General features: G+C 37.1%; 3 protein-coding genes and 1 long non-coding RNA gene across 4 annotated transcripts in view; 3 read left to right on the top strand and 1 right to left on the bottom strand.

Moving 5' to 3' along the window:
- Positions 1-14065, bottom strand: part of dlg1 (MAGUK family member discs large 1) — a 269680-nt gene extending 255615 nt beyond the window's left edge. Inside the window, exons 1-2 of the mRNA XM_081981489.1 lie at positions 13856-14065; positions 6268-6399 (exon numbers count right to left, since the gene is read on the bottom strand). Of these exons, the coding sequence (XP_081837615.1) occupies positions 6268-6399; positions 13856-13874 (151 nt within the window). The 5' untranslated portion in view covers positions 13875-14065. The remainder of the gene's footprint in view (positions 1-6267; positions 6400-13855) is intronic.
- LOC145730334 (uncharacterized) overlaps positions 1-25641 on the top strand; it is a 318043-nt gene that overhangs the window by 276900 nt on the left and 15502 nt on the right. The gene's annotated exons all lie outside the window — the stretch shown is intronic.
- Positions 1-25641, top strand: part of RpL21 (ribosomal protein L21) — a 139015-nt gene that overhangs the window by 109714 nt on the left and 3660 nt on the right. The window lies entirely within an intron of this gene.
- Positions 567-4006, top strand: LOC145730411 (uncharacterized). The gene is made up of 2 exons (XM_081981607.1): positions 567-703; positions 2791-4006. Exons 1-2 carry the CDS (start codon positions 695-697, stop codon positions 3883-3885), a joined length of 1104 nt encoding a protein of 367 aa, XP_081837733.1. The 5' UTR covers positions 567-694; the 3' UTR covers positions 3886-4006.

Genomic DNA, 25641 nt, shown 5'->3' on the forward strand with positions numbered 1-25641 from the left:
ATCCTAAAGTATTTTCTTGAATAGCGTAAAAAAGAGCTTCCAGAAAATGCCATTGATTTTCGACAACAATCAATATAAAGTGGTAAAAAAAAGAAATTTGACATTTTCGGTTTTTGTCGTATATCTCCGGATGTAAAGAGTTTTTTGTTTTTTTTTTATGAAGTTATTTAGCAACAAAATGCGAAACTTTGCCTCCGTTTAACTAAAGCTCTATCAACAATAGTTTTAGAGATACCAATGCTAATGCATCGAATTTGTAACATCCTTTCTATTATTTAGTCCACTAGGGTAATAAAAATATTTTGCTTAAGGAAGTATTTTGAGAATATAAATTAACAAATTTAACAAATTACATAGGTATAAAACCGTAAATCTCGCCAATAAAAGAAAAAGCAAGTTGCATCATTTCGTACCAAATAAAACGACCTGAACGAGATGAGCACCGACTCGAACAGGATCGACCTTACTGGGAAATCTGAAAGAATGCCCGACCATCTTAACGACCCGCAACAGACGAGCTTTATCAAAAATTTAAATTAATGCTGAGAAATCGAACCGTATATTCAAAATTTGGTAACATCCACGAGAAAGTAAAATTTTAGCCCGAAGAGGTGTGGTTCCTTATAAAAATCATCGGCCCAGAGTCATCTGTATCAGTTCATCTTTTACTTTCGTTTACAAATTATTGTAGAAGATGCTGGCCGTAAGTACATTATTTTGTTTTTCTTGGTCGTTGGGTTACACTTTCACCAAAATTTCATTTTTGGGTTGCATTTATTAAAATTTTAATTGTATGTCATGTCAGGTGGTTGTATTGTCAACCCATCATAGATACCAAAATTCAAACTACGCGCCATAATAAGTGCGATGTTGTCATCTACGAACTATTTTGCTATTGCCGATGATCTTACACCATCTTTATACGTCAAAGTGTTAAAGTTGAAGTAAACGGTGTGCGCGTCATTTTTTGGTTCTTTGCGGTTCCTTTATTAATGGTGTTTTTGAAAACTTTTGTTTATTTGGGTACAAAAACGTTCCAGCAAATTATTACGTAGTTGCTAATTTTCACTATGTCACATCAGTTGAATACTCTTTTCAAAGAACTACAACATCACAAACATCAAAAGTTTATGTTTAGTGATAATTGTTGTTTATTATGGCGTTGGAAACAATAAGAATTGGTAGGAAGACTTTGCAGTACACTAAAGCTTCTTCAGGCTGATTTTTTTTAAATAATAATGTTTTCAGAATTATAAAGCTAGTAAAGTTGCAATTGGCTTAATTTACGGAGTAAGATGTAAACGTAGTTATTACATTTTCACCCAATATGTTGAAACTGTTCAAGTATAAATGCAAACTGATGGTGAAGTAAACCTATTTATTCAAAACTATAAATCATGTTTATCTAACCACTGTGAATTTTTAAATCAGCCTAAAAATGCATTATTATAAGTAGTAGGTATTTATTTACTGAAAGTATTCAACAGTGAAAAATTAGTTGCAAATTCGTATTTTAGTGTTTCATAATCTACTTGATAATCACGTTTTAAAATAAATTAGAAAATTCCATAATGTTTTCTCGTTCGAGAAAAATAACAAATTTTTTGAAAAAGCTTATGAAGAAATAATATAGTTTGGCTGTTACGATTTTATAAGACACCTTGTATAGCTATACATGAATACCTTATTTTAGATTCCTATAACTTTTGTATTTAGGATTTTGTTGTGAAATCAAGTAGGAAAATTTAAGAGAGCGTGCAAAGTAAAACTGAATCACCCCATAACAAAAGGTCTCAAACAACAACAACTTGATTCAGTATCAGTATCATTTTTGACATTAATAACCATCATGTGAAAATAGTTATGCCTAAAGCATATTAGAGTTCTACTTGCAATTAGTTTATTTACAGCTTTATTTTAACTGTTGTTAATTAAATATTATAATAGAACAACACAAAAGGCATTTTGCATTACAATTATTCAAACAAAACAGAAATTTTTAAATTATACATAAGAATCCCATGGTTTCTTACCATGAAGAACTATTGCAATAAATCAATGTTCAAGACAAAGATAAAGCATAACTTTGTAAGTGATATAGTTAATGTTCCAAAAGGAATATGGCGTCATTCAACAGTTCAGTAGGAAGTCTAATTAAAATCTTGTGACCAACTGTCAAATGACGTCACATCTGTTTAGGCACACTGTTACTTCTTTAGTCCAGTTTATCATCTTCAACTTTGTCTAGAGCATTGATTTACAATAGTTCTCTTTTCTTATCATAGAATTCCTATGTATAATTTTGAAGTTCCCATACCTGAATATTGCACAACAAAGGAGAATATGATACTCGTATCGCATGACAAAGAAGTATTAATTAAACAAAGGCGATATGGGCAATCCACCTGAGTTGTTGTCTATTTTTACTACGACCCTATTTACCTACATAGAAAATGTCAGAGTAACAAGCCACAAAGTAATGTTTTGATGTCAACTGTCAGTTGATATCCTTTTTCAAGGTCAGGATTACCTCTAATTGGCCAATTTCCCATCTCACTGCTAGTGATTACTAATCCATTCAGCTGCAATAACCTAAAACTGTCTGTTAAAAAATAGCGAAGAGAAAAGCAAATCATTTTGTTATTTTGAAACAAAAAAATTTGTGGTGTGCACTTTCATGAAACCTGATTTATTACTATGGTCAACTGAAAATTAATATCAAGTTTTTTTTTCGTCAATTTTGTAACTTTTTTTCGTCGTTTTTGTAACTAGAGCTATATTTAATTACAGATAATCTCCGCAGTACTTGCATTTGCCAGTCTAGCGCATGGAGGCGGCTTATTGCACGGAGATTTACATTCTGACCTCAGCCCTCCAGCTCCCGGACTAGAATACGCTTCGGGCTACCGAGGATCATCTGGTCCCATCTTGGAATCCCATTCAGCCCCTGTAGCTTCAGCTGCTTCGTTCAGTTCTGCAGAGTCATACAGTAGTGGATATGCTCAAGGGGCCCCCATAATCTCCTCCAATTTTGCTTCTGGTCCTATCAGCTCTGGAGGATTTGCTTCAGGTCCTATTAGCACTGGAGGATATGCTTCAGGTCCTATTAGCACTGGAGGATTTGCTTCAGGTCCTATTAGCACTGGAGGATTTGCTTCAGGTCCTATTAGCACTGGAGGATTTGCTTCAGGTCCTATTAGCACTGGTGGATTTGCTCCCGGTCCTATTAGCACAGGAGGATTTGCTCCAATTGCCACAGGTAGCATCAGTGGACCAGCCATAAGCGGATACAATACTGGAGGTCTGGCTGGTGCAGGAGGATTTGCTGGCGTAGGTGCAGCAGGAGGGTTTATCAACTCTGGTGTTATTGGTGGTAGCGGATCAATTGGGTCGGATGGAGATATTCAGAATCATGGTCCTTTGAATGACGCTGGTACCACTTACGATCATCGTTACGAGAGAGTACCAGTAGACCAACCCGTTCCAGTCCAAGTTAGCGTTGACCGACCTTACCCAGTCTCTGTTCCAGTGCCAAGGCACGTGGATGTCCCACGACCAGTCAGAGTAGAAGTACCAACACCAGTTCAAGTTGAAGTAAGACGTCCCGTTCAGGTGCCCGTACCACGACAAGTTCCAGTACCAGTTAAAACCCCAATTTACCATCGGGTACCCACTCCAGTGCACGTTAAAGTTCCCAGGCCATATCCAGTTGTTATCGCTAAGCCATATCCAGTTCATGTGCCAGTTAAAGTGGGAGTGCACGTTCCTGTACCAGTTGCTGTCCATTCTACTGGTCCTCTTGGAGTTCAGGCTTATGGAGGACAAATCACTTTGAGCCAACATGGCGGCTATGGCAGTCAAGGCGGTTGGCAACCAAGCTGGTGAATGTCCATCACTAACTTCTGAAGAGTGCCCCATTCTAGTCTGAATTTTATTTTTTTATTGTTATACTCTGTCTTATGATTAAGTAGTTGATGATTAGTAAATTAAATAATGTTGACCAGTGTTTTATAGTTTTTAATGCAAGCTTGGAACAAATGAACAGTTGAGGCTGAAAACTATAAGTCAATATATGTTGTTATCAAAAAGTGGTTTATTGTCAGTACCTATCTAATTTTAATAAAATTTTAAAATAAATGTTCTGAAATAAACGCTGAATATTTTTATTTCAATTTGTCGACTTACTACTTACTTACTTTTGTCGAATTACTAGTAGAATATACATCTTCCTTTACCGTTAAAAATGTACGAACTCAGCATAAGACATTACTGACATTTATTTTCAACTACTATTTTCACACAAACATGCTCGTGCAAATTATATTGAACCATATAATAGAAAATCTGATGAATAAATGTGTATAGTATGTATTGAAAAATTTTAGTGCACTGGTTGGAAATCAAGAAAGTAAAACAAACATTTCATGAAGTTGATGAATATAGTGAATATCCAATCCAAAGACCGACGATTGAGTGAAGATTTAGTGAGTGGTTGAGTATAATTACCTAGGCGAATTTTTTTGTGCTTTCCTTTACAACTGGGGTAAGTTTTCTTTTCTTTTGGGGCCAAGTGTTAAAGTCTTGTGAAAATCTGCTCGTTCAGGTTATAGCCTGCTGAACAATTGATGACTAGGAAGAGACCTACCCTTTACAACCATCTAAAGGTAATTAATAGTTAGTGAAAGAGAGAGCCAAGAGTCTTATTCATCTCTTTGTTTTCTAAAGAGTCCTAAGATAGGGCTGAAACATCAGAAGTTCCATACTTCTAGCAGAATAACATCTGTAACCACTTAACTCCAGCGAGGGAATCTGATTTGCCTGTAATTTGCACAGCTGTAAAGGAGTTATCGGGCAAGATTTGTTTGTATCATCAGCTTGTACTTTCTTAATTGACTATTCATGCTATCTGCCATCTAAGTTGATAGTTTTTTTGATTAATTATTTTCCATTGAACTGACTATTTTTGACTTACCTATTTTAATTAGTTTTTTTTTCGATTGATGTTATGTGATTTATCTGGCCAATCAATCCAAATTTCTTAGCTTAATATGTTACAGAATTTTACATTTAGCTGTTTTTAGGCCCAGGTCTCACGATTCTAAAACTGGCTAATTATCACCATATAATTAGCTCAATTTAATTCCATAGCTGCATTGTTAACAGAAAGTGTCAGGTTTCTTTCTAAGTGACTATCTTTTGCTTTCGTTATACTTTAGGTCAGAAAACTATCCGAATATCACAAAGTTTTCCGACTTTAGTTTCTGCACTTAAAAGTTGGTGGCGCTTTAAACCCCTGAGCTAGACGAATGTTTGCCCGCATTTCTAAAAAGAGAAACAATATTTTGACTCTTAATTTGAGTTTACTATTCTTTCTACCTTTCTTTTTAAATATAGTCTCATGCTCTAATCAACTTTTACGTGAAACCAGATTTTTCACTTTTAATGATAAAATTTAAAATTAAAAACAGAGAGATTCTATGCTCTTATGCTTTGTTATACAATTAATGAAGTTAAGGAAGTAAAAAGCTCTCACGTGCATTACAATAAATTAGGTTTATTAAATTAAGATGATGTCCTAAATGCCAAATATTGGAAACGCGACAAATAAGGAAAATATGTAATAAATTAACAATTTTTAGATTTTATAACCGGTTTTTCTTGATCGAACAAGTTTAGTGAAGAAAGAGAACGTGTGTATACTTGTAAAATTAAATTGTGTTTATTATGTCTTGATTAATAATGTAGAAAATAAAAGCTCTAAGAGTACAGGGTGTGGAAGTGTACATCTGGCTAACAGCCTGAAGTGCCAAAGCGTACATTTTACTTGTTTGGGATAAAATAAAATGTTATACCAGTATAGCCAAACAACTTTGTGAAATTGAGACGATGCACACTGCTAATAAATTTAAATCAAATTGAAAGACTTTTAAAAAAGGAATAATTACTAAATTAGAATTAATTAAAGTACACTTTAAAGTTAAATTACCTCGGTTATGAGAGATGTAAATCAGCTGAAAATAGTACTCAAAAATAGTATATAATTTTTAAAGTTTGACAGGTTCTGTTGACTTTTAACTGTGACCATAACAATACTTTGATATTCATAAAACTAAATTATGCACAACCCTATTAATTTGAGAAAACAACCAAATACATTCGTAATCTAATTTCAAAAGCGTTCAAAGCACGACTATCTTAACGAATATAAAAAGTATGGCGAATATTAGTATTTACCGTAAATAACGGATAACGGAAACAAAAACTTACCGAGCAATGCTTGAAACAATCGGGACTTGAAGATTTTTATAACTCGTTCTATTGCTTGTCGTAATGTTTGATCTTGAGGTCGAATGAGCTTTGAATGGTAATCTTCTAGTAGTTCTAATGCTCGGTGAGCTTCTGTAAACAAAATTAAAGTTAAATTAAAAAATTAAAATTAAAGTAAACCAAATTTGACTGAATGTACATTTTTTTATACAGGTTGTGCAGCAAGCACAGGAGCAAAAGGGTATACTGTGACATTCTTTAGATCAAAAAATGACGATTTGACGTAAATGTCATTCAAAGAAAGTGTTTCATCTACGGCTATTGATGATCAAAGTTCTTTAAAAAATATTTGTTTTTTTTTTGTAAAAAGCATCTGGAGAACGTTATGATTGATTCTAATAAAACTTGAAGTGACTTGCTTCCAAGAGGCTCATGTTTTGTTGAAATCACAACGCCTACAGGGTTAACCACCCAAACCGTTCATTAAAAGTTTATCAGTATCAATATCAACTTGCTTATTTTAAATGGAACACCCTATATATTATTGTATTTTTGAATAGTCCTATCGAGTTCGAATATTTTTGATGTATTATAACTATAGCTATCTGCAAATATAGCTGCTGGTCAAATTCATTTTTTGGAGGTCTGATTTACTGTTGTCCCTACAACGCATTCTGGGACGCCCGAGTGGTCTTCTTTCTGTTGGAACTTCCTCTCACACCAGTCTTACAAGTATTTCGTCATCCAGCCTGTGTACGTGGCCTGCCCATCTGCTCATTTTTCTGAGGATTTTTCGTTCAAAGCATCTAAGTTTTTCTTCAGTGACGTCGTTATCCGCAGTGATTGTGGCTCCAAGATATTTGAAACGTTCTACCCTCTCAAAATTAAAAGTATTGACTGTGACGTTTTGTCCTATTCTATCTCTTCGTCCCAGTGTGTGTTAATACACATGTATTTGGTTTTTTCTTCGTTCACTTTTAATCCCACCTCACATGCTGTTTTTTCGATCTTATTGAAAATGTCTTTAACGGTTATGACGGAGTCTCCAATGAGATCAATATCTGCGTATGCTAGTAGTAGATTGGGGCCTTTAGCTGTTAGCATTTCGGTTTTTATTTCCGCTGATCTCACGGCTTTCTCTAAGACGATGTTGAAAAGTTGCGGTGATAGGGCGTCACCTTGTTTAAGCCCACTGTGTATTTCGAAACTGCTGGGTAGACTGTTATTTACTCGTACCTTAGATACTCCGCCCTCCATACAAACTTTAGTAATCTGAATGAGCTTCTTTGGTACGGAGAATTCTGCCATCGCGTTCCAGATTTGGCTTCTCTCTATGCTATCGTATACCTGTCGGAAGTCTATGAAGAGGTTATGTACTGTTCTATTATATTCCCATCTTTTTTCTAGGAGCTGCCTTAGTGTAAAGAGTTGGTCTATTGTTGATCTGTTTGTCCTAAATCCGGCTTGGTACTCTCCCACGAAGTTTTATGCATATGGGGGTAAGTCTACGTAGAACTAGAATTTTATATGCAGTGTTTATAAGTGAGATTCCTCTATAGTTGGAGCATTTTGATTTGTCCCCTTCTATGATGATGCTTTCTTTCCATCTTATTGGTATTTTTTCTTCTCGCCATATAAGAGTTATTATTCGGTGGATTTGGCGATGTAGTGCATCTCCCCCATATTTTAAAAGTTCTGCCGGTATCTCGTCCGAGCCAGGTGCCTTGGAATTCTTTAGTTTATTTAGTGCCTTTTGGGTTTCCTCGTAGGAGGGTTCATTAACTGGTAGGTCCACTGTGCTGTATGTATCTTCTTTGTGCTGTTCTTCTTGTTTCACGTTTAGAAGGTTTTTAAAATATCGTTTCCATTCCTCAATTAGTTCTTCGTCATTGAGTATCATGTGCCCTTGGTTGTTCTTCAGTGTTGTTATGGATCTGGGCTTAAATCGCCTCTTCTCCCAAGAGATTGCTCTGTAAAATTCTCTGGAGCCCGGTTTGGGGCGATCTATTTCCATTGCTTCATACTTCTGTCGTTCATAACTTCTTTTCTTCGCTCTTATTAGTTTTCTTGTTTCTTTTCGACAAATTGCGTACTTCTTTATACTTTCGTTTATTTGTAGTTGTATCATTCTCTTCTTTCAACTAAAAAGTTTTACCTCCTTTAAAAAGAATTTTTTGGGGTAGGTCTGTACCAAATATTTTTCTTATTTTAACCCGCGTGTAAAACTAACCGTGCTAGAGTAATGTAAATAACTGCAATATCACACAGGTAATGTAATCGCTCATTAGTAACTCTATTACTCAAGACTAGGGAAAAGCTGATTGACAGACACATAAGAGACGATCTACCGGTGGGAAACCCACTGAATCCGGTATACCTATCAGGCGGGAAAATCGTGTGAGATGAGCATAAATGACATCGCATTGAAAATTGAAAACACAGTTCCCAATAAAGAAATTGCTTTAGCAATCTTTCTTGTCATTGAGGGAGCGTTTGACCACACAAAAAAGGTGTTGAAGGTAGGGAAGGCAGCTCCTAAATATCAGAGTGGTTAAATGCCGCGATCAGAAACAGGAAAGTAACAGCCACTCTAGAGACAGTGTGCAGGAAGGTTGAAACAGTCAGAGGATGTCCGCAGTGAGGCATAATTTTGCTTCTGCTGTGGATTCTGGTTGTAGATGGACTTCTCACAGAGCTGGCCCTAGAGTGGAGTACATATTCAAGGGTATGCAAACGATATAACCTTGCTCGTAAGAGGAAAATTTGCGAGTGTGCTCCATAACATCATTCAGCACGCACTTCAGATCGTACAACGTTGGTGTACAACCGAGGGACTAAATGGAAACTCTGCCAAAACCACAGACCTTACCTTCACAAGACGAAAAGAGCTGCAAATGCAGAACAAGAAACTATCAGGGAAAAATATACCACCCGGTGATGAGATGAAATATTTGGGAGTAACATTAGATACCAAACATACCTACAAAACTCATGTGGAAAACACAATTGCGAAAGCATCGCAGGAAAACGACTATGGGACACCACAAGTGCAAGTGGAACAACATAGCGAGATATTTATAAAACTTGACAATCATATCTTCATCATATCTTTATGATGCCGTATGACAGAATAAAGAAAACACTTATATTAAATAAACCTTATCCTGATCTAAGGGAATGTAGAATACATGGTGAGAAAGGAACTATTTGGTATACAGATGGGTCCAAAACCATCAAAAGCACAGATGCGAGATGTCATGCAAAAGGAGAAGATAATAATATTGTTATAAACCTATAAGTAGCATGGCGACTCTATTCCAGGCAGAAATAAGAGCAATAACTGCCTGCACGCAAGAAATGATTATTAGGTCTTATCTCAATAAGAGGGTCCAAATCATCACACACAGTCAGGCTGCACTAAATTCACTGGAATCCGTTGAAATACGATCCAAAACGGTTAAAAAATGTGTGGACATCTAGGCATTGCCTTGATGAACACAAAAAAGTATACCTTCGTTTAACAATAGGACACTAAAACAAGGATGGAAATGTAATTGCAGACCTTCTAGCTAAGAAGAGAGCAACAGATAAACTTATAGGGTCAGAACCCAAGTATTGTCTGTCACAGCAGACGGCCAAACGAAAAATAATGAACTTATTAAGGAAGCAAGATGACACCTGCATCAAGTGAGAAGTAAACCAAATCCTGAATGCAATCTGTGCGGTAGAGATGATGAAACAAAGATATCACGCCTTTGGGATACATATAGTGGAACAAAAAGATATAGCAGAAATGTTCATCAGGATGATTCTTGAATTTCTCGGGAAGACAGGACTGACGAGTTAAAACTAAAGGGAATGCGGACCGCACAATTTTCAAAAATAAAAACTTTATTTTGTTAGCCGTAGATAAGTAACTACTTCATACCAATAACACACTTCTGACAAAACTTTACCAAACACTGTTATTATTGTAGTATACAAAACAGTGTTTGTTTCGTTTTATCTCTGCTCTAGTTAGGAGTTAGTGAACTGGGACGCTTTTCGGTTTATCTTTTGTCTATTCAGTTGCTGGTCGCTGTGCAATTTTGTCTCAAAATTATTTCAGCAATGCCTGCAACAATATACACACAATAAAGAAAAGTTTTCTTTGTTCAGCTATTCCTTCCCATAATAAAGGGACCGATTTGAATGTAAACGTTCAATTTTAATATTTTACCAACAAAACCAAGTAGAGTAGTAAACAGTTTAGTGGCGTATAATAATAAATTAATGATCGTTTTAATTCCATCTAGGTTTTTCTTGGATAATTAAGGTTTCTTTGATGATAGTTCGACAAAAGTGTATCGTTCCAGAATTTTGTTACAGCTCAAAATTCTATACGCAAACGGCGTATAAAAAAGTTGTAAAGTAAAATAGCTCGCCTTGTGTCAAAAGTCTCGTGCGGGAAAGTACCACTTTTCGCACTTGTTAGGTAAATAACTATTACAATCTAAAGCAACTTTTAAAGAGGTATTTAACTGTTTTAAAACTAATAAAGTCGATCTTTTTGGATCTACCCTATTCATATAATTTTGGCATTTTGCTCCTTGTATAACGGTGTGTCCCAAATTGGTTCCTCATGTATTGAGATGTCGTTAACTGTTAGAGCTACAGAGTCAATTAAATAGGGATAGTTTATGTGAAACTTATTCTCGGTTTCTAAATTGAATTATCTTTCACCATTTTCCGGAAAATTGGGAAAACGTGAGAGCTCCTTAACAAAGCCAAAGTAAGTTTTGAAAATAAGACGTTATGAGGGCATCTTTCTACGTAGAACACAATGACGTAATTATAAAAAATCTATCGTCATTGGTTTCCGAGATATGGATGATAACTTTGTAATTTCTTATGACCTTGGTATACGTTTTATGTAAATAGAAAGTCCTACAGGAGAATTACCTCGATAATGATAAACCTAAAGCTGAATCAATGCTATTTTAATTAAGTTTCATCGGTAATAGCTTGGTGAAAGCCTCTATGAATTTTGAATCCATGTTCTTCCACAAGTTGTTCACATAATGGTTGTTCGATCGAAAAAAAATACAAATTTTTTAAAGTATTTTCTTATTTCTTATATTTTTCAATATTTTTTTTTAATAGTTTTAAATTTTAAACTCTCCTTGTTTCTTCAAAAATATATATATTTTGTACATATTTTGCTACATTAAAGTCAAAACTTATTAACCAACAAATCGGTACAACTGGCTGCCTACTCAGATGATATCAATTTTATGTCCCGCAGAGCGGAAGAGGCGGCAGAAATATACACACAACTGAAGAGAGAGGCCAGAAACATCGGACTCGAAATAAATACACAAAAGACAAAAACGCTAACCCAGGCAAGAACAAGAGGAAACGAAAACTACCTCAAAGTAGAGGATAACGTGAATGCTGTCCAGAGCTTTACATATCTAGGTGTTGAACTCAACACGAGAGGATCAGAGGAATCGGAGATACAACATCGAATAATATCGGCAAACGAAGCCGACTTCGCTCTGTCCCATATATTCCGCTCCAAAATCATACACAGAAAATCAAAAATCAGGATATACAAAACCATCATCAGGCCGATACTATGCTATGGATGCGAGACATGGGTCATGTGCAGGCAACGTAGTAAGAATGCCGGAGAACAGACTACCAAAAAGAGCTCTCAATAGAAGGATGCAGAGCAGAAGAGACCCACTGTGACCATCATTAAGAGGATTTTGATGATAAGACGGAAAAAATGGGAAGATGGAGTGACAGAAGACGCGCAAAACTTGAAAGGTGTCAGAACCTGGAGGAGAGCGACGTTGGATCGACAGTGTTGGAGGCGGAAGATAAAGGAGGCGAAGGCTCAATTTGGGCTGTAGCGCCATTGGAGAGAGAGAAAGTCAAAACTGAAAAAAAAATACATTTTTGTTTCCTATTTTTCTAATTTTGTATTCGTATATTTAACCAAAAGTCTACAATATAGTCATAATTAGGACTACATTTAGTACATTACTTTGCTACTTGACCACTGCACAAGATTGCTTACTTACAAGAAATCTTTATGTTTATTCGTTTAACGGAAATATAAATTGTAACGCAGTTTTATCTTAATTTTGATTTATAATGGTTACTTTACCTTGTAATAGTATATTGGATGTCCAGGAACTGATGGTGTCCCAAATAAACTTTCTTCTTTTGAAGAAATAGTACATCCAAAAATATGAGAAAAAGTTTCCATAAACATAGCTTCTTACGAAACTCTTCTTTGCGATAAATTGTCGAAAAAATATTATAGTTTTTAGTAAATATCTCCGGAAACAAACGTTGTAGGAATAGTGTCCTAAAAGAGGCAGTTTTTTTAGTGTAAATCGATTGATTTTGTCTAGAGCAGTGGCGAAGATTTTGGGTTGACAATGTTTTTTTTTATCATAAAATGTGTGCTTTAAAAACGTTTTCTCATATTAAAAACTGCTGTCAATGTGACAAAAGGTTTCGGAGATATTTACAACAATTGATATTATTTTTTTAACTTTGACACCCTGTGTATTACATAACAAATAATGTAAGAAACGTTTTACGGAGCAATAGGAAAAGTATTCTAAAATTGTTTACTAAACTGCTTCCAAAATGTTCTTAGTCAATATACCTATGGTAAAGTATTATGTATAAAATATTTTTAAAAATGTCTAAACATACTGAACGCTACAATAACTGATACGTTCACTAGGAGGTATAATTAATAGATTATTAATATTCTCTGGATCTGTACAGTAAGTTTTTTGGAAAGAAGTAGTAGTCCATATTCTTTCAGTGGAGTCGCAAGAGTACGAAAGGAAGGAAATGACAAACAGTCTTCTCCACAATATTACATACATACAGTATTGTGGAGAAGACTGTTTGTCATTTCCTTCCTTTCGTAGTAAGTTTTTTGTCATAGAGATGTATTTTTGCTTCATCATCTAGTATTCTTTAGTTAATAAACGATTTTGCAATTCGATGCATTTTGAGAAATCTACGTCGGCATTATAGAGACATAATTAAGGTAAACTTGGTACTGCCCGTACTAAGTGACTAATATGGTGCAATCCACCTTATTTTAATTTTTTATTTATTATTAATGATAATTATGTGTATTTTTTAATTTCCGCTTAAAACTGCAATATGACAATCTGGTTTTGTTTATATTTGCTTCTCATTAGTGCAATTATGATGTTAATTATTGTCAATTTGTTTTTTTGTAGTGCCAGTTTGGAATTGGTGATGACTTATAAATTTATGACCTTAATTACTAAAAGTTGTCCGGCATTTCAAGAACTTCTGTTTTTAAATATGAACCCTACATAACTTAAAATAGTTTGATTCAGCTGCATGAATATGCACCCTAATTTGCCCCTATATCGCACGCACAACCACGTGCTCTATAACATGTTATATTGACGGATAAAAGACCACGATGCCAATCCGATTTCCGATTATTGAAGCTTGAAGCCCAGTCTCGTATAAGGTCGATAAATTGGGTTTCTGCATGGATCTTTCAAGTATAATTTTGGGTTTTTTTCTTAAAATTTACCTTGTTTTCTCACAGGCATCTCGAGGTAATCCTCGATACGTCGAAAACCGTACGAATCCAGTTCTAAGGCAAAATTACAACACTTTTTTCAATAACAGACGAGAAACGGCTGCCAAAAGTCCCGAAGCAGTGTCCGATTGTCCCACTTTTGACGCGACTATTGGCACAACATTTGGAAATTGTACTATTTTTAGGATCTCAAAATTATGAAATTGTTCTTAGTTAATACACGATTAATACGAGACGAGCGTCCCAAAAAAGCAACAATATTTCGCGATTGCAGAGACGTCAAACTGCAGTGGATGTAGGGTGGAGTAGATACGGCAACACTGTTTGGAAGCGTCGCGACGTCGACGAATGCGTCTAGCTAAAATTAGATCGAAATTCAATGGCCAGAGTACGTAGAGACATCTTGTGGAAACCAAGCAATGATAATTTGTCCTATTCAATAATGTACTATAAAGGGTACTACAAAATCAAGGGTATGTACAAGAATCTTGAAAACCGTAAAAATACAGGGTTGGTTAAAACAGGAGTTACAGTTTACAGGATTGATAGCAAAACAAATTAAAAATTTAATTATTCATAATATCTGTAAAATTATACTCAAAGAACAACTCTTTTGAAAAATAAAATGAGTGCAAAAAAGTGAAGTTTACCATATTTAATTTAACCTTAGTGTAATGGCCCAAAAATGCCTTCTTCCAATTTTGGGTCTTACAAGCTTATGTTTGGGGTTCGAGGGGCAAGCGCTATACCCTAAATGACACAACCACCAATCTTGGGTCAAACATTTATTCAGATTCCAAGTACATTACTCAGCTAGGTACGGTTCGGTACCAAAGACTTAGGTCTAGTTAGCAATTCTGGCTTAAACGTACCTTCTGGACATTTTGAGTTGAGTTGAAGTGACAGGCTTTAGGTCAAGCGGCTACGTGGTTTCTTTACGAGAATTTTGAAGGGTTAACCAAACACCTTAGTTTCACAGATCTTGCACACTGAAGAATTTTGGTAGAACTTATTTTGCACTACTGAACGTGACTAGAACTTGACCCCATTAGGTCTTTTCTTTGACTTTAACCGACTTTTCACACTTGTCTTCGACTTGACGACGTTTCAGTTTTGACTGCCCGTTTCTGACTGACTGTTTGCCAAAATGGTGTGAATATTTATACTACGAAATTTACATCATTCTGTGAGCAGGAATGCGACAGGTCAAAAGGTGGAATTTCAAAAACATGTCGCCGGATGCAATAAAATAATATTAATTTTTTTCCTGCAGCTCCAGGCAATAAATCATTTTTGCTTGGGGTCAAAAAGGTGAGAATTTGTGGCGACAGTATGACTTGGAAAAATTCCTTTCTTTGTAAACACCTACTAATAGAAATATATCCCCGCTTCTGGATTAACGACGCTGGCCAATTAAATCTCTTAGAGGTTTGGCTTAGGATTTGAAGTCAGATTTTTCTTTCAAACTAGTCTTTCATTTAAGTGTTGTGTCTAGTAGTGTTCAGATGTGCCTCAAACTAATTCCGTAAGTTTTAATTTAATTTTGATTACAATTTTGACTTTGAAAAATAAACAAAAAAAAAAAATTGCTATTATTTTCCCGGGGCATCACATCCCACCCATCCCTGTAGGACAATGCAAATATAAAATATATTTGCTTTGTATCAGTGCAACGCTGTACTACTCTGAATCATATGTTCAGCGTAAATCCGAGTCATTCACATCGCACTTGACCTAAGGCAATGTATGAAAACCTTGTCGAATAAGCAAATCTGTCCAGAAGGTCTAACAACAATCGCTTACGCGTGCCAGTCCCAATAAAATATTTTTAAGTCTACTATACACGTATAAATCCTATCCTACGATTATTCAATAAAATCTAGTAACAATAAAATAATGTTCCATGATTACTCTCATAAACAATTGAAAAGGTAAATAAATATGCGGCACTCAAAACGAAAAATAAAAAATAAAGAAATAACAAACAAAAAAAAAATAAAATAAAAAAAAAATTAAGAATAAACTAACGTACCGACTTTAATTACCAACCGGTCACTCTCGGGAAGTTCCTGGCTGGTTTGGATCAGGGGCCCGTCGTATGCGTACCCCCGTTTGGCTTCTAGGCAAAAGGTCTGCCTACAAAAAATTGGATAGGGTCGGCTAGCGATTGGCCTAAGAACTCGCGCTCGCCTTGTTCGGGCAACTGGAACCTGTTCATAGAATTTTTTATATTAGTGATCATATCTCAGCCGCGAAGGTGGCTGTATGTCTCTAGTTCTTGTTCGGCCTACATTGACTGGGGTGGCTTCCCAATCTTCCTGACTAGTATCTAAGCCGGTTTCATACGTGGAAACGTCACTTCCATCGTCACTTATTTCAATAATGGTATCACTATCAGTGTCCTCATCAGTATCACTTTCATCTTGTTGCACCCTTCTGGATCTTCTTTCATCTCCATATAGTAAAAACTCATCCACTTCATCCTGGACCTTCTCGTTGTCTACAATTGGATCCTTGGTTGAGTCTGGTTCATTTTTGTTCTCTTCTTCACAATCCCATGTATTCTTATAGGGCTTTAGGCGTTCTGCATGTATCATGTGCTCAGTTCGTCCAGAAAGTTCTTTTATTTTAAATGTAACAGGACCCTTCTTTTCTATTATGCGGAAAGGCCCTTTCCATTTTGGTTGAAATTTAGCAGCTAAGTTCCCTTTAGGCGGAACTACAATTTTCATGAACACTAAATCGCCTAATTGAAACTCTCGCTTTAGTTTCCTGGCGTTATGCTTAGCATATCTGCTTTCAATGCTTTTTGCTAAGTTTTCTTTTGCAAGTTCATGGGAAATTTGCATTTTCTTTAACATTTCACTGGCATAATTTTCGTCCAAGTCGTATCGTAGTACGTGGTCATTAATCGTTAAATGAATTGGTAGTTCCATATCTCGTCCAAACATAAGAAAGTATGGACTTTCTTTGGTAGCTTCATGAGGTTGATTCCTATAAGCCATCAACGCATAAGGCAGAATCTCATCCCAGCTTTCCATGAAATTACTAACGAAATGACTGATAGTAGTCTTCAACGTTCTATGAAATCGTTCCAAGATTCCATTGGTTGCTGGATGATAAGGGGTTGTGCGTAGTTTGTGAATTCCAAGTTCTTTGCAAATGTTAGTAAAGAGGTGGCCTATAAATTGCTTTCCACAGTCCGTCAATAGTTCCCTGGGAGCTCCATGTCTAGTTATGATATTTTCAACAAAGGCTCTCGCGACAGTTTCAGCTTTTATATCAGGTAGTGGTACGCACTCTGGGTATCTAGTCAAAAAGTCAACGCAAGTGAGAATGTATCTATTTCCTTGGCGTGTTCGATTTAGAGGTCCCACTAGGTCCAAAGATATTCTTCCCCAAACGTGCGTTGGAATGGGTGTTTTTTGGAGTTCAGGAGGTCCTTGAGGGTTGGTTTTATGAATTTGACAGGACGGACAGGATTCGACAAATCTTTGAATATCTTTTCGCATGTTTTTCCAGTAAAAATCCCGTTCTAATATTTCCTTCGTCTTCTTTTGTCCTGGGTGAGCTGCATACAGCGACATATGGTATATTTTCAATAAATCGTTGATTATGCATTTTGGCGCAACGATTGGATCCTTCCGTTGGTTTGAATTACGTCGTTTTCGCAGAAGTCCATCTATTATTATATAGTCTGTATCCTCGTCCAACGTACTATTATTTATTAAGCAGTTGAGTTCATGATCCTCGATCTGCAAGCGAATAAGATCCTCTTTATTCCAATGTACATCATAAATCGGTGTGAGTTCATTTTCATGTAATACCGCTGAAATCTGCGTCGGATCATCTGTTCTTAGTCTTGTAAGGCTATCTACATTTGCATTCATTTTTCCTGGTCTATATTGAACGGTAAAACTGTATTCCATTAGGAACATACTCCATTTGGCCAGTCTGGAACTTGGATCCTTAATATTTAATAAATATTTCAGTGGCCGATGGTCCGTCATAATGGTAAAATGAGTTCCTGTTAAGTAGATTCGGTATTTCTTAACAGCGTACACTATAGCCAGGCATTCTTTTTCAATGGTCGAATACCGCTGTTCAGCAGTATTTAGCGTACGGCTCGCGTAACATATAGGATGTTCGATTCCATCATATTTTTGCGTCAAAATGGCGGCGACTGCAGTTGCACTTGCGTCTGTGTTCAAAATAAATTCACGATTCATATCTGGGTACTTTAGAATAGGCGGCTTAATCAAAGCTTGTTTCAGGGTATCAAATGCGATTTGGTGGTTCTGTGTCCAAAGCCATTTTTCATTTTTTTTGGTCAACTGAGTCAGTGGGTGACTAACCTTGGCAAAATTTGGAACAAACTTGCGATAAAATCCACAAAGTCCAAGAAAAGCACGTACCTCTTTAACTGTCCTTGGCACAGGATAGTTTTCAATAATTCGAGTTTTCTCAGGCTGAGTAGTGTACCCTCCGGCTTTTATAATGTGTCCCAAGTATTCGGCTTCCCGTTGTAAAAATTTACATTTAGTTGGTTTAAATTTTAAATTGCTCTCCCGCATTTTTTCGAATATATGACGTAGGCGCTCTAAATGTACGTCAATATTGGCTGGACTAAATACAATGATGTCATCCAAATATACGAGGCACTCGTTGTAAGTAAGATTCGCAAATATATGGTTCATCAAGCGACTCCACGTAGCAGGTGCGTTCTTCAATCCCATGGCCATTCTAGTAAACTCATAGTGATTCTCTGGAGTCGAAAATGCACTTTTTTCTCTATCTTCAGGGTGTAAGGGTACTTGAAAATATCCAGATGCTAAATCCATGGTACTAAACAATTCCGCATTAGCCAATTTGTCAATAGTTTCTTGAATGTTAGGCAGGGGAAAGAAATCTGTTTTTGTTATTGCATTGAGTTCACGATAGTCTATACAAAGCCTATATTGCACCTCTTCACCTGGATGTCTTCGCTTTTCAATCAATATGGCAGGGAAACTCCACGGAGACTGACTTTCTACAATAATTCCGTCATCCAATAATTTTTGAATTTCCTTTCTCAATATTGGTTGTCGATGATACGGTACTCGGTATGGCCTCTTTATTATCGATGGTACGTTTTCAGTGATGATACGGTGTGTCACTTTTGACGTCTTCCAGGTTTAATTGCTTTAATATTACTTGGGTACTTTCTAAATTTACTTTTCTAATAGCTTGCTCTTGTACATCAGGCTTATTCTCAATATCCACTTCAAAGGCGTCTGCTATCCTTTGTCTTCGCTGTACCAGCATATCTTTATCTGATACATTCATGAGCCTCACAGGCACCTTGTCCCCTTTTTTACAGAGACTTCTCGCAACTAGTAATCCCTGCTGAGAATCTTCACATGGCTCTATGACAACATGCTGAGTCGTAACTCTTGAAGAATCAGCTATACTAGCTAAACAAATCACCTCACTCCTTGGGGGTATAATTAAATCTTCCTCTAATAAAATTTTCCACGATTTTCCCTCATTTTCCACATAATGAGTCTCATCAAAAAAATTCTCCCCGGACTTCGGAGCCTTCCTTTTTGGCAGCTCGTGAATCCATTTTAAAATCACCGAAACATACAAGTTTGCCCTCAGAACATCCATGTTTTTCTGAGTTTGATTTTTCCATTGCTTCCAAACGACTACCAATCGTTTGAAGGCCCACATCCCTCGTTGTTGGTAGCAACGATGAATGATCGTTGGAGATAGCAGTGTGTGAATGCGTCTGATTCTGTACTTGTGGTCCATTTAAAGTCCCATATAAACTCCCCAAATTCTCTTCATATAGAGGTAGTTTTTCTCCTAGGAGTACCATTTCTCCTCTTCCCCAATCAATAGTTGCACCATGTTTATGCAAAAAATCGAGACCCAATATTAAATCTGTTTGAAAACTCTCAGTTTCAAGTACTTTGAACTCATGTTCCACAATTCTTCTTGGCCCTATGCCTACACGCAAATACGTGCTTCCTAAAATGGGAATACTATTTCCCTGAATATCCACTAAGTTAATTTCACTATTTTGTAACGGTATAAACCCCTGAGCAACTGAGGGTTTAACTAGGGATAAAACAGCTCCAGAATCTATCAGTGCCCAATATAACTTTTCAGCTATTGTTACCTTAGCAACATTGCAGGGCCCGGAGATTCTCTTCCATTCGCAAATGTTTATCCCTACACTAACACTTTCACTTATTCCCACGTTGCCTCCATGGCAGCCGGGCTTCGGGGCTGGGAAGCGGCTGCGTCGGAGTTTAAATTTAAAGACCCAATTTCGGCGGTGCATTCCCTGGCAAAATGTCCTGGTTGGTTACATCTAAAGCAGGTTCGTTGTTGCTGATTGCTAGTGGTTGTATTTCTGGCCCTTACAGAAGTATTTCTATTTTGGTTATTGTAAACTTGAGTTGCTCGTCTAGTATCAGGACAGTCTCGTTGGTAGTGCCCTGGTTTGTTACACTTAAAGCATAAGTTATTTCTCGTTCGAACCTGACGGAGATTTCGGGAATTTGCATTTCGGCAGTAGTTGTCCGTGTGTCCTGGCTTCTTGCAAATATTACAATAATACTTTCTAGGCTGTACGTTTTGTTGGTTCAATTTAACGGCTCGACACTCTCGGCTGGTGGATGAATGAATTAGGTTCTCTATACTTTCCTCTTGCTCGGCACACTCTAACGCTGCTGTCAAGTTGCTTGGGTTTTTACTAAGTACCCGTTGTTTTAAGGGATGCACTAAGCCCAATACAAATTGTGTGGAGATGTCCTTTTCCAATTTGCGTCGGTCAGCGGCGTCATCCGTAGCATCTCCAGTCAACTCCAGGGTTTTATTAGCAAGCAGCTTCAGACGGGTGAGATATTGACGACAGGTTTCTCCTATGCGTTGGCGGCACTCAATGAAGTTTTTAATGGCGGATCCTTTTACACAAGGGCGGCTGAACTGCGTTCGTAATTCCTGCTTAAGCTTAGCCCAATCTGCGGTAGTTTGCAGTTCTGGTTCCGAATCAATAAATTGTTTGGCTTTACCACGTAACTTTAGCCTGACAATGCAAGTTTTCTGTCGGTCACTCCAATTAGCTAAAATCGCTGTTTCTTCAATAATTGACATAAAGTCTCCAATTGAGCCTTGTCCGTCGTATGTTGGTACTATATCTAAGCACATAACTGCTCCATTATTAACCACGGGGTTAGTCGGCTGCTGGTCATCTCGGTTGGCGTGTTGTTCTGCTCCTCTACCTCTTCTCTCCATGTTTAGGGATAGCTTTTGAATTTTTTTTTTTTCCTTTTTAATCCAAGTATAACTTGCCCCTTCTACCCTTTGTTTCCTCTAGGATAGTTTTAACAACCCCACACCTGACACCAAATGTAATGGCCCAAAAATGCCTTCTTCCAATTTTGGGTCTTACAAGCTTATGTTTGGGGTTCGAGGGGCAAGCGCTATACCCTAAATGACACAACCACCAATCTTGGGTCAAACATTTATTCAGATTCCAAGTACATTACTCAGCTAGGTACGGTTCGGTACCAAAGACTTAGGTCTAGTTAGCAATTCTGGCTTAAACGTACCTTCTGGACATTTTGAGTTGAGTTGAAGTGACAGGCTTTAGGTCAAGCGGCTACGTGGTTTCTTTACGAGAATTTTGAAGGGTTAACCAAACACCTTAGTTTCACAGATCTTGCACACTGAAGAATTTTGGTAGAACTTATTTTGCACTACTGAACGTGACTAGAACTTGACCCCATTAGGTCTTTTCTTTGACTTTAACCGACTTTTCACACTTGTCTTCGACTTGACGACGTTTCAGTTTTGACTGCCCGTTTCTGACTGACTGTTTGCCAAAATGGTGTGAATATTTATACTACGAAATTTACATCATTCTGTGAGCAGGAATGCGACAGGTCAAAAGGTGGAATTTCAAAAACATGTCGCCGGATGCAATAAAATAATATTAATTTTTTTCCTGCAGCTCCAGGCAATAAATCATTTTTGCTTGGGGTCAAAAAGGTGAGAATTTGTGGCGACAGTATGACTTGGAAAAATTCCTTTCTTTGTAAACACCTACTAATAGAAATATATCCCCGCTTCTGGATTAACGACGCTGGCCAATTAAATCTCTTAGAGGTTTGGCTTAGGATTTGAAGTCAGATTTTTCTTTCAAACTAGTCTTTCATTTAAGTGTTGTGTCTAGTAGTGTTCAGATGTGCCTCAAACTAATTCCGTAAGTTTTAATTTAATTTTGATTACAATTTTGACTTTGAAAAATAAACAAAAAAAAAAAATTGCTATTATTTTCCCGGGGCATCACATTAGAAAGTTATATTTTTGTTAGTAATTGGCTAATTTATTAAGCTGGCTTTGGACTCTTTGGAGGAGGCTTTCATAGACGCAGAATGGGCATTCGGTCTAGCACATGGTGAAGTAAAGAGAAATATCACGAAGGAGTAATCAGTCCGAGCTATGCTGGACTGAGAACAACAGGATTGGTCCACTTCAACGAGCTTATAAAAGGGTTCTTCAAAGACAGGATCAACAATAACCTCCTGCAACTCAGCAAACCATATCTGAGGGCAGTGATGGCGCTGTACAGAGTGGCCAACTATAAGAATGCGAGGTACTGTATCTGGAAAACTTTTTGTAGTAGAGGTTTGCGGTAATAAATGTTCTTACTAAAACCATTAGCTATTAAGAGAAGAGAAAAACCTAGAAAATATTTTGAAGTGTCTGAAATAGTAACTAGGGCGTTACTGCAATCTTGAATCAAAAAAACGAACTTTCTGAGAACTTTGCTACATTAATGTTATAAAAATATACCTGATGATCATTTAAGTCGGGAATAAGCTGAACCTGTCTTGTTTGAGACTTTTTGACTTCTTTTGGAAGCTTCCGAAAATAACACTTTTGGAACCCAAGTTTGGATTAAACTTGGGTTCGTTGAAAATAGCTAATCTTGGACTACAAATATTATGATATTAGAAGTTTTGTTAGTTCCACATGTCGCTCCTAAATAATGTTTTTCGGCGTCTTGTTCGTGAAAAAGTAGCTAAATAATGCCTAAACAATCTGGCGAAAACCGCACCTCGATATCTTGTTCCTAATCTAAATTATCGACCATTGAAGAACTATAATATTTTTAGCTGCCGCAGAAATCTCTCATCTCTAATCCACTATCTGCCTCCAAATTGGATGTTATTAAGTATTTTAGTCCAAAATGAACTTGCTTAGTTTAAACGCAGAAACTGGCTGGAAACTGACTAAATAAAACTCCGTTAAACCTTAACTGCTGATTAGGAATTCTAGAAGATTAGAAAAATTGGTTAAAGTTATTTCGGATCTCAGAAAAGGGTGGTGGATGTTGATAGTCCAAAGGTCAAGGTCCTAAAAGTTCAAAACGACCATCAAGATCTAGATTTTTAGCTTTCAGTAATATTCCAAAACATCAACCCTGTGAAATTCCTTGTAAAATTGTTTCACAATGATATACTGCAGTAAGTATTTGTCTATGGATTATTTAAACTCGATCAGTAACCAAACTGGTTTGAGCCATTTCGAATATGATGATTGCATGAAAGCAATATTTCTGTGCTTCACTAAGCTTTTAACGACATTTGAAAGACTAGAAAGCAGGGAGATTGTCGGTAATTTGAGAAATCCGCCTAATCTCTATCCTTGTTAAGGTGGATATCCTGGCAACCAACTGGCACAACAAGAATGGTGTCACAAGAAAATGATACATTTATAGCTCTGTCTCGATGGACCTGTGAGAGAAACACTCAAAAATTCTAGCTGAAAGGCCATCCTCTCCCAATAATGTGATGAGTAGTGGAAGACTACTTAATAAAATGACTAAACAAATAATTAGAATCGATCTTTTTCAAGTTTTGATATGAATACTCCTAATCACTCTAATGAATATTCATATTTTGCAGGTACGTTGAACAGCCAAACTGACTCTATAAAGTCTCAGCATCCAGAGAGACTTAATTTTAAAAAGATAATAATCTAGTGAGTCATCATTCAATAATTCATTACTTATATCATGCGCAGTAAAATGATGTGATCACATATAATACTCTCTTTTAACCCGATATAAGTATATCCGGCGAGTAGGCCTTAATGGTCCATTTTGCTATTCCCCTTAATCCATCCGTCCCTACCTCACCGCTCTTCACCTTCGCCACCCAGTCGTGCCGTCTCCCTGACAAAGGCAAGGATTTGTTTTCGTTCCAAGGATGAGAAGTCCCTTGCAGGAGAGTGTGGAGGCCCCTAGAAAGAGCTTCTTGATTGACGATCAGCGGTGGAAGACTTCTAATAGGTGATAATATGGGTCCTCCGTCGTTGCACATTGTGAACATACGGGGCTCTCCCCAATATCAAATCCTATAAGACGCATGTCTGTTGAGACCACAATAGTCTGTCAGAACCTTAACTAAAGTTTTCCAGGCTCAGCGACTCCTTGACATCAACCATTTGGTTGTTGCCTTGGCGTCGCTTGGGAATCCAATCCAAGCTCTAGCCACTCATCTGCATCCTTCCGCCTTTTCCTACGCCTTTGTGGTACCGTTGAGCGTCCAGTCATTTAGAACCCTAGTTTCCTGGCAACTCGCTCAGTCTGTTACTTAAACCTATATGTGAGGTTTGGCAGTTACTGGGCTCTCTGAAGACCCGAGCTTAGAAAATGTGGATTAACACGTTACCCATGAAACTCAGATGCGCCAGAAGAGTCGTTTTGATAAATTGAAGTATGCCAAGAGTATGTGGAAAGGCCCAATTTTCAGAACGTTGATGATTATGAGTAGTCGTTGTAAATTGCCTCTTGGAGGTGCGGACAAGGATTGATGCTTTAACGCCGAATATCATTCGAAATAAAGTAAGTTTAGATGGTGTGGGTGACTTATGCTCATATTTAAGTAAGCTGAACCGACAGTTAGTCGTTTTAGAAAATATTGTGTTCGCCAGGTTTGCGTTCTTTAGTTACGTCTCATCTAATTCTGTTTTCAACAAAATAAATTTTTGATATTTTTGTATTAGTTGCACGCGTCTTCATGTTTTATCTGCTTGCAATTAGACCTATAATATTCGTCAAATTCCTGAGAACAAAAACGTAACAGCAAGCGTTGAAGAAGTAGTCCACAGTAGGCTTACCTGTTTCTGTTCAGTTACGGGCTTCTTTGTTAAGGGCTTCTTATAGAAGCTAAATCTTAGCGCAAACGCTTGGCTGTCGGAGTAGATTCCAATCACTCCTACTCCTTCTAGCTGTAACTTCCTTGCTTGTGGCAACTTGACTATTCCGCCTGGCAGATTATAGCATAGCATCCCAGGGAAAAAGATGCCCCTGTATTGGTGTCTTGTCGATATACGTCCGCCCCTGCCATACCAGTATTTGGCGCCCTTGAGCCGCCATTACACAACTTCTCAGGTTGTCACTGTTCTGACTTCCCAAATCTTTTTAGTTGGGATTTCTACATTAAACTTCTTTTCCAATCTAAGTCGACTGTCAGTTGCTCCCTTGATCCTCGGATTCGAACGTTCCTATAATAACGGGAGCCTCTATACTTATATATAGACAGTACAGATCCAGCCTATGTAATGTCCTGATATAGGTAGATAGTTGTCATCCCTTGTGAAGCCGCATTCCATCCTCCATAGCCCCGCAGTTTTCTGCGTATCCACAGAGGTAGGCTCAGAAGCACGCTTTATGCAATATGTCGCCTTCATTGCTCCAGATATCGCTAAGCAGGCTA

The sequence above is a fragment of the Ips typographus genome, linkage group LG6 (assembly GCF_016097725.1).
Source record: "Ips typographus isolate SLU linkage group LG6, UJ_Ityp_2.0, whole genome shotgun sequence".
Taxonomy (NCBI): domain Eukaryota; kingdom Metazoa; phylum Arthropoda; class Insecta; order Coleoptera; family Curculionidae; genus Ips; species Ips typographus.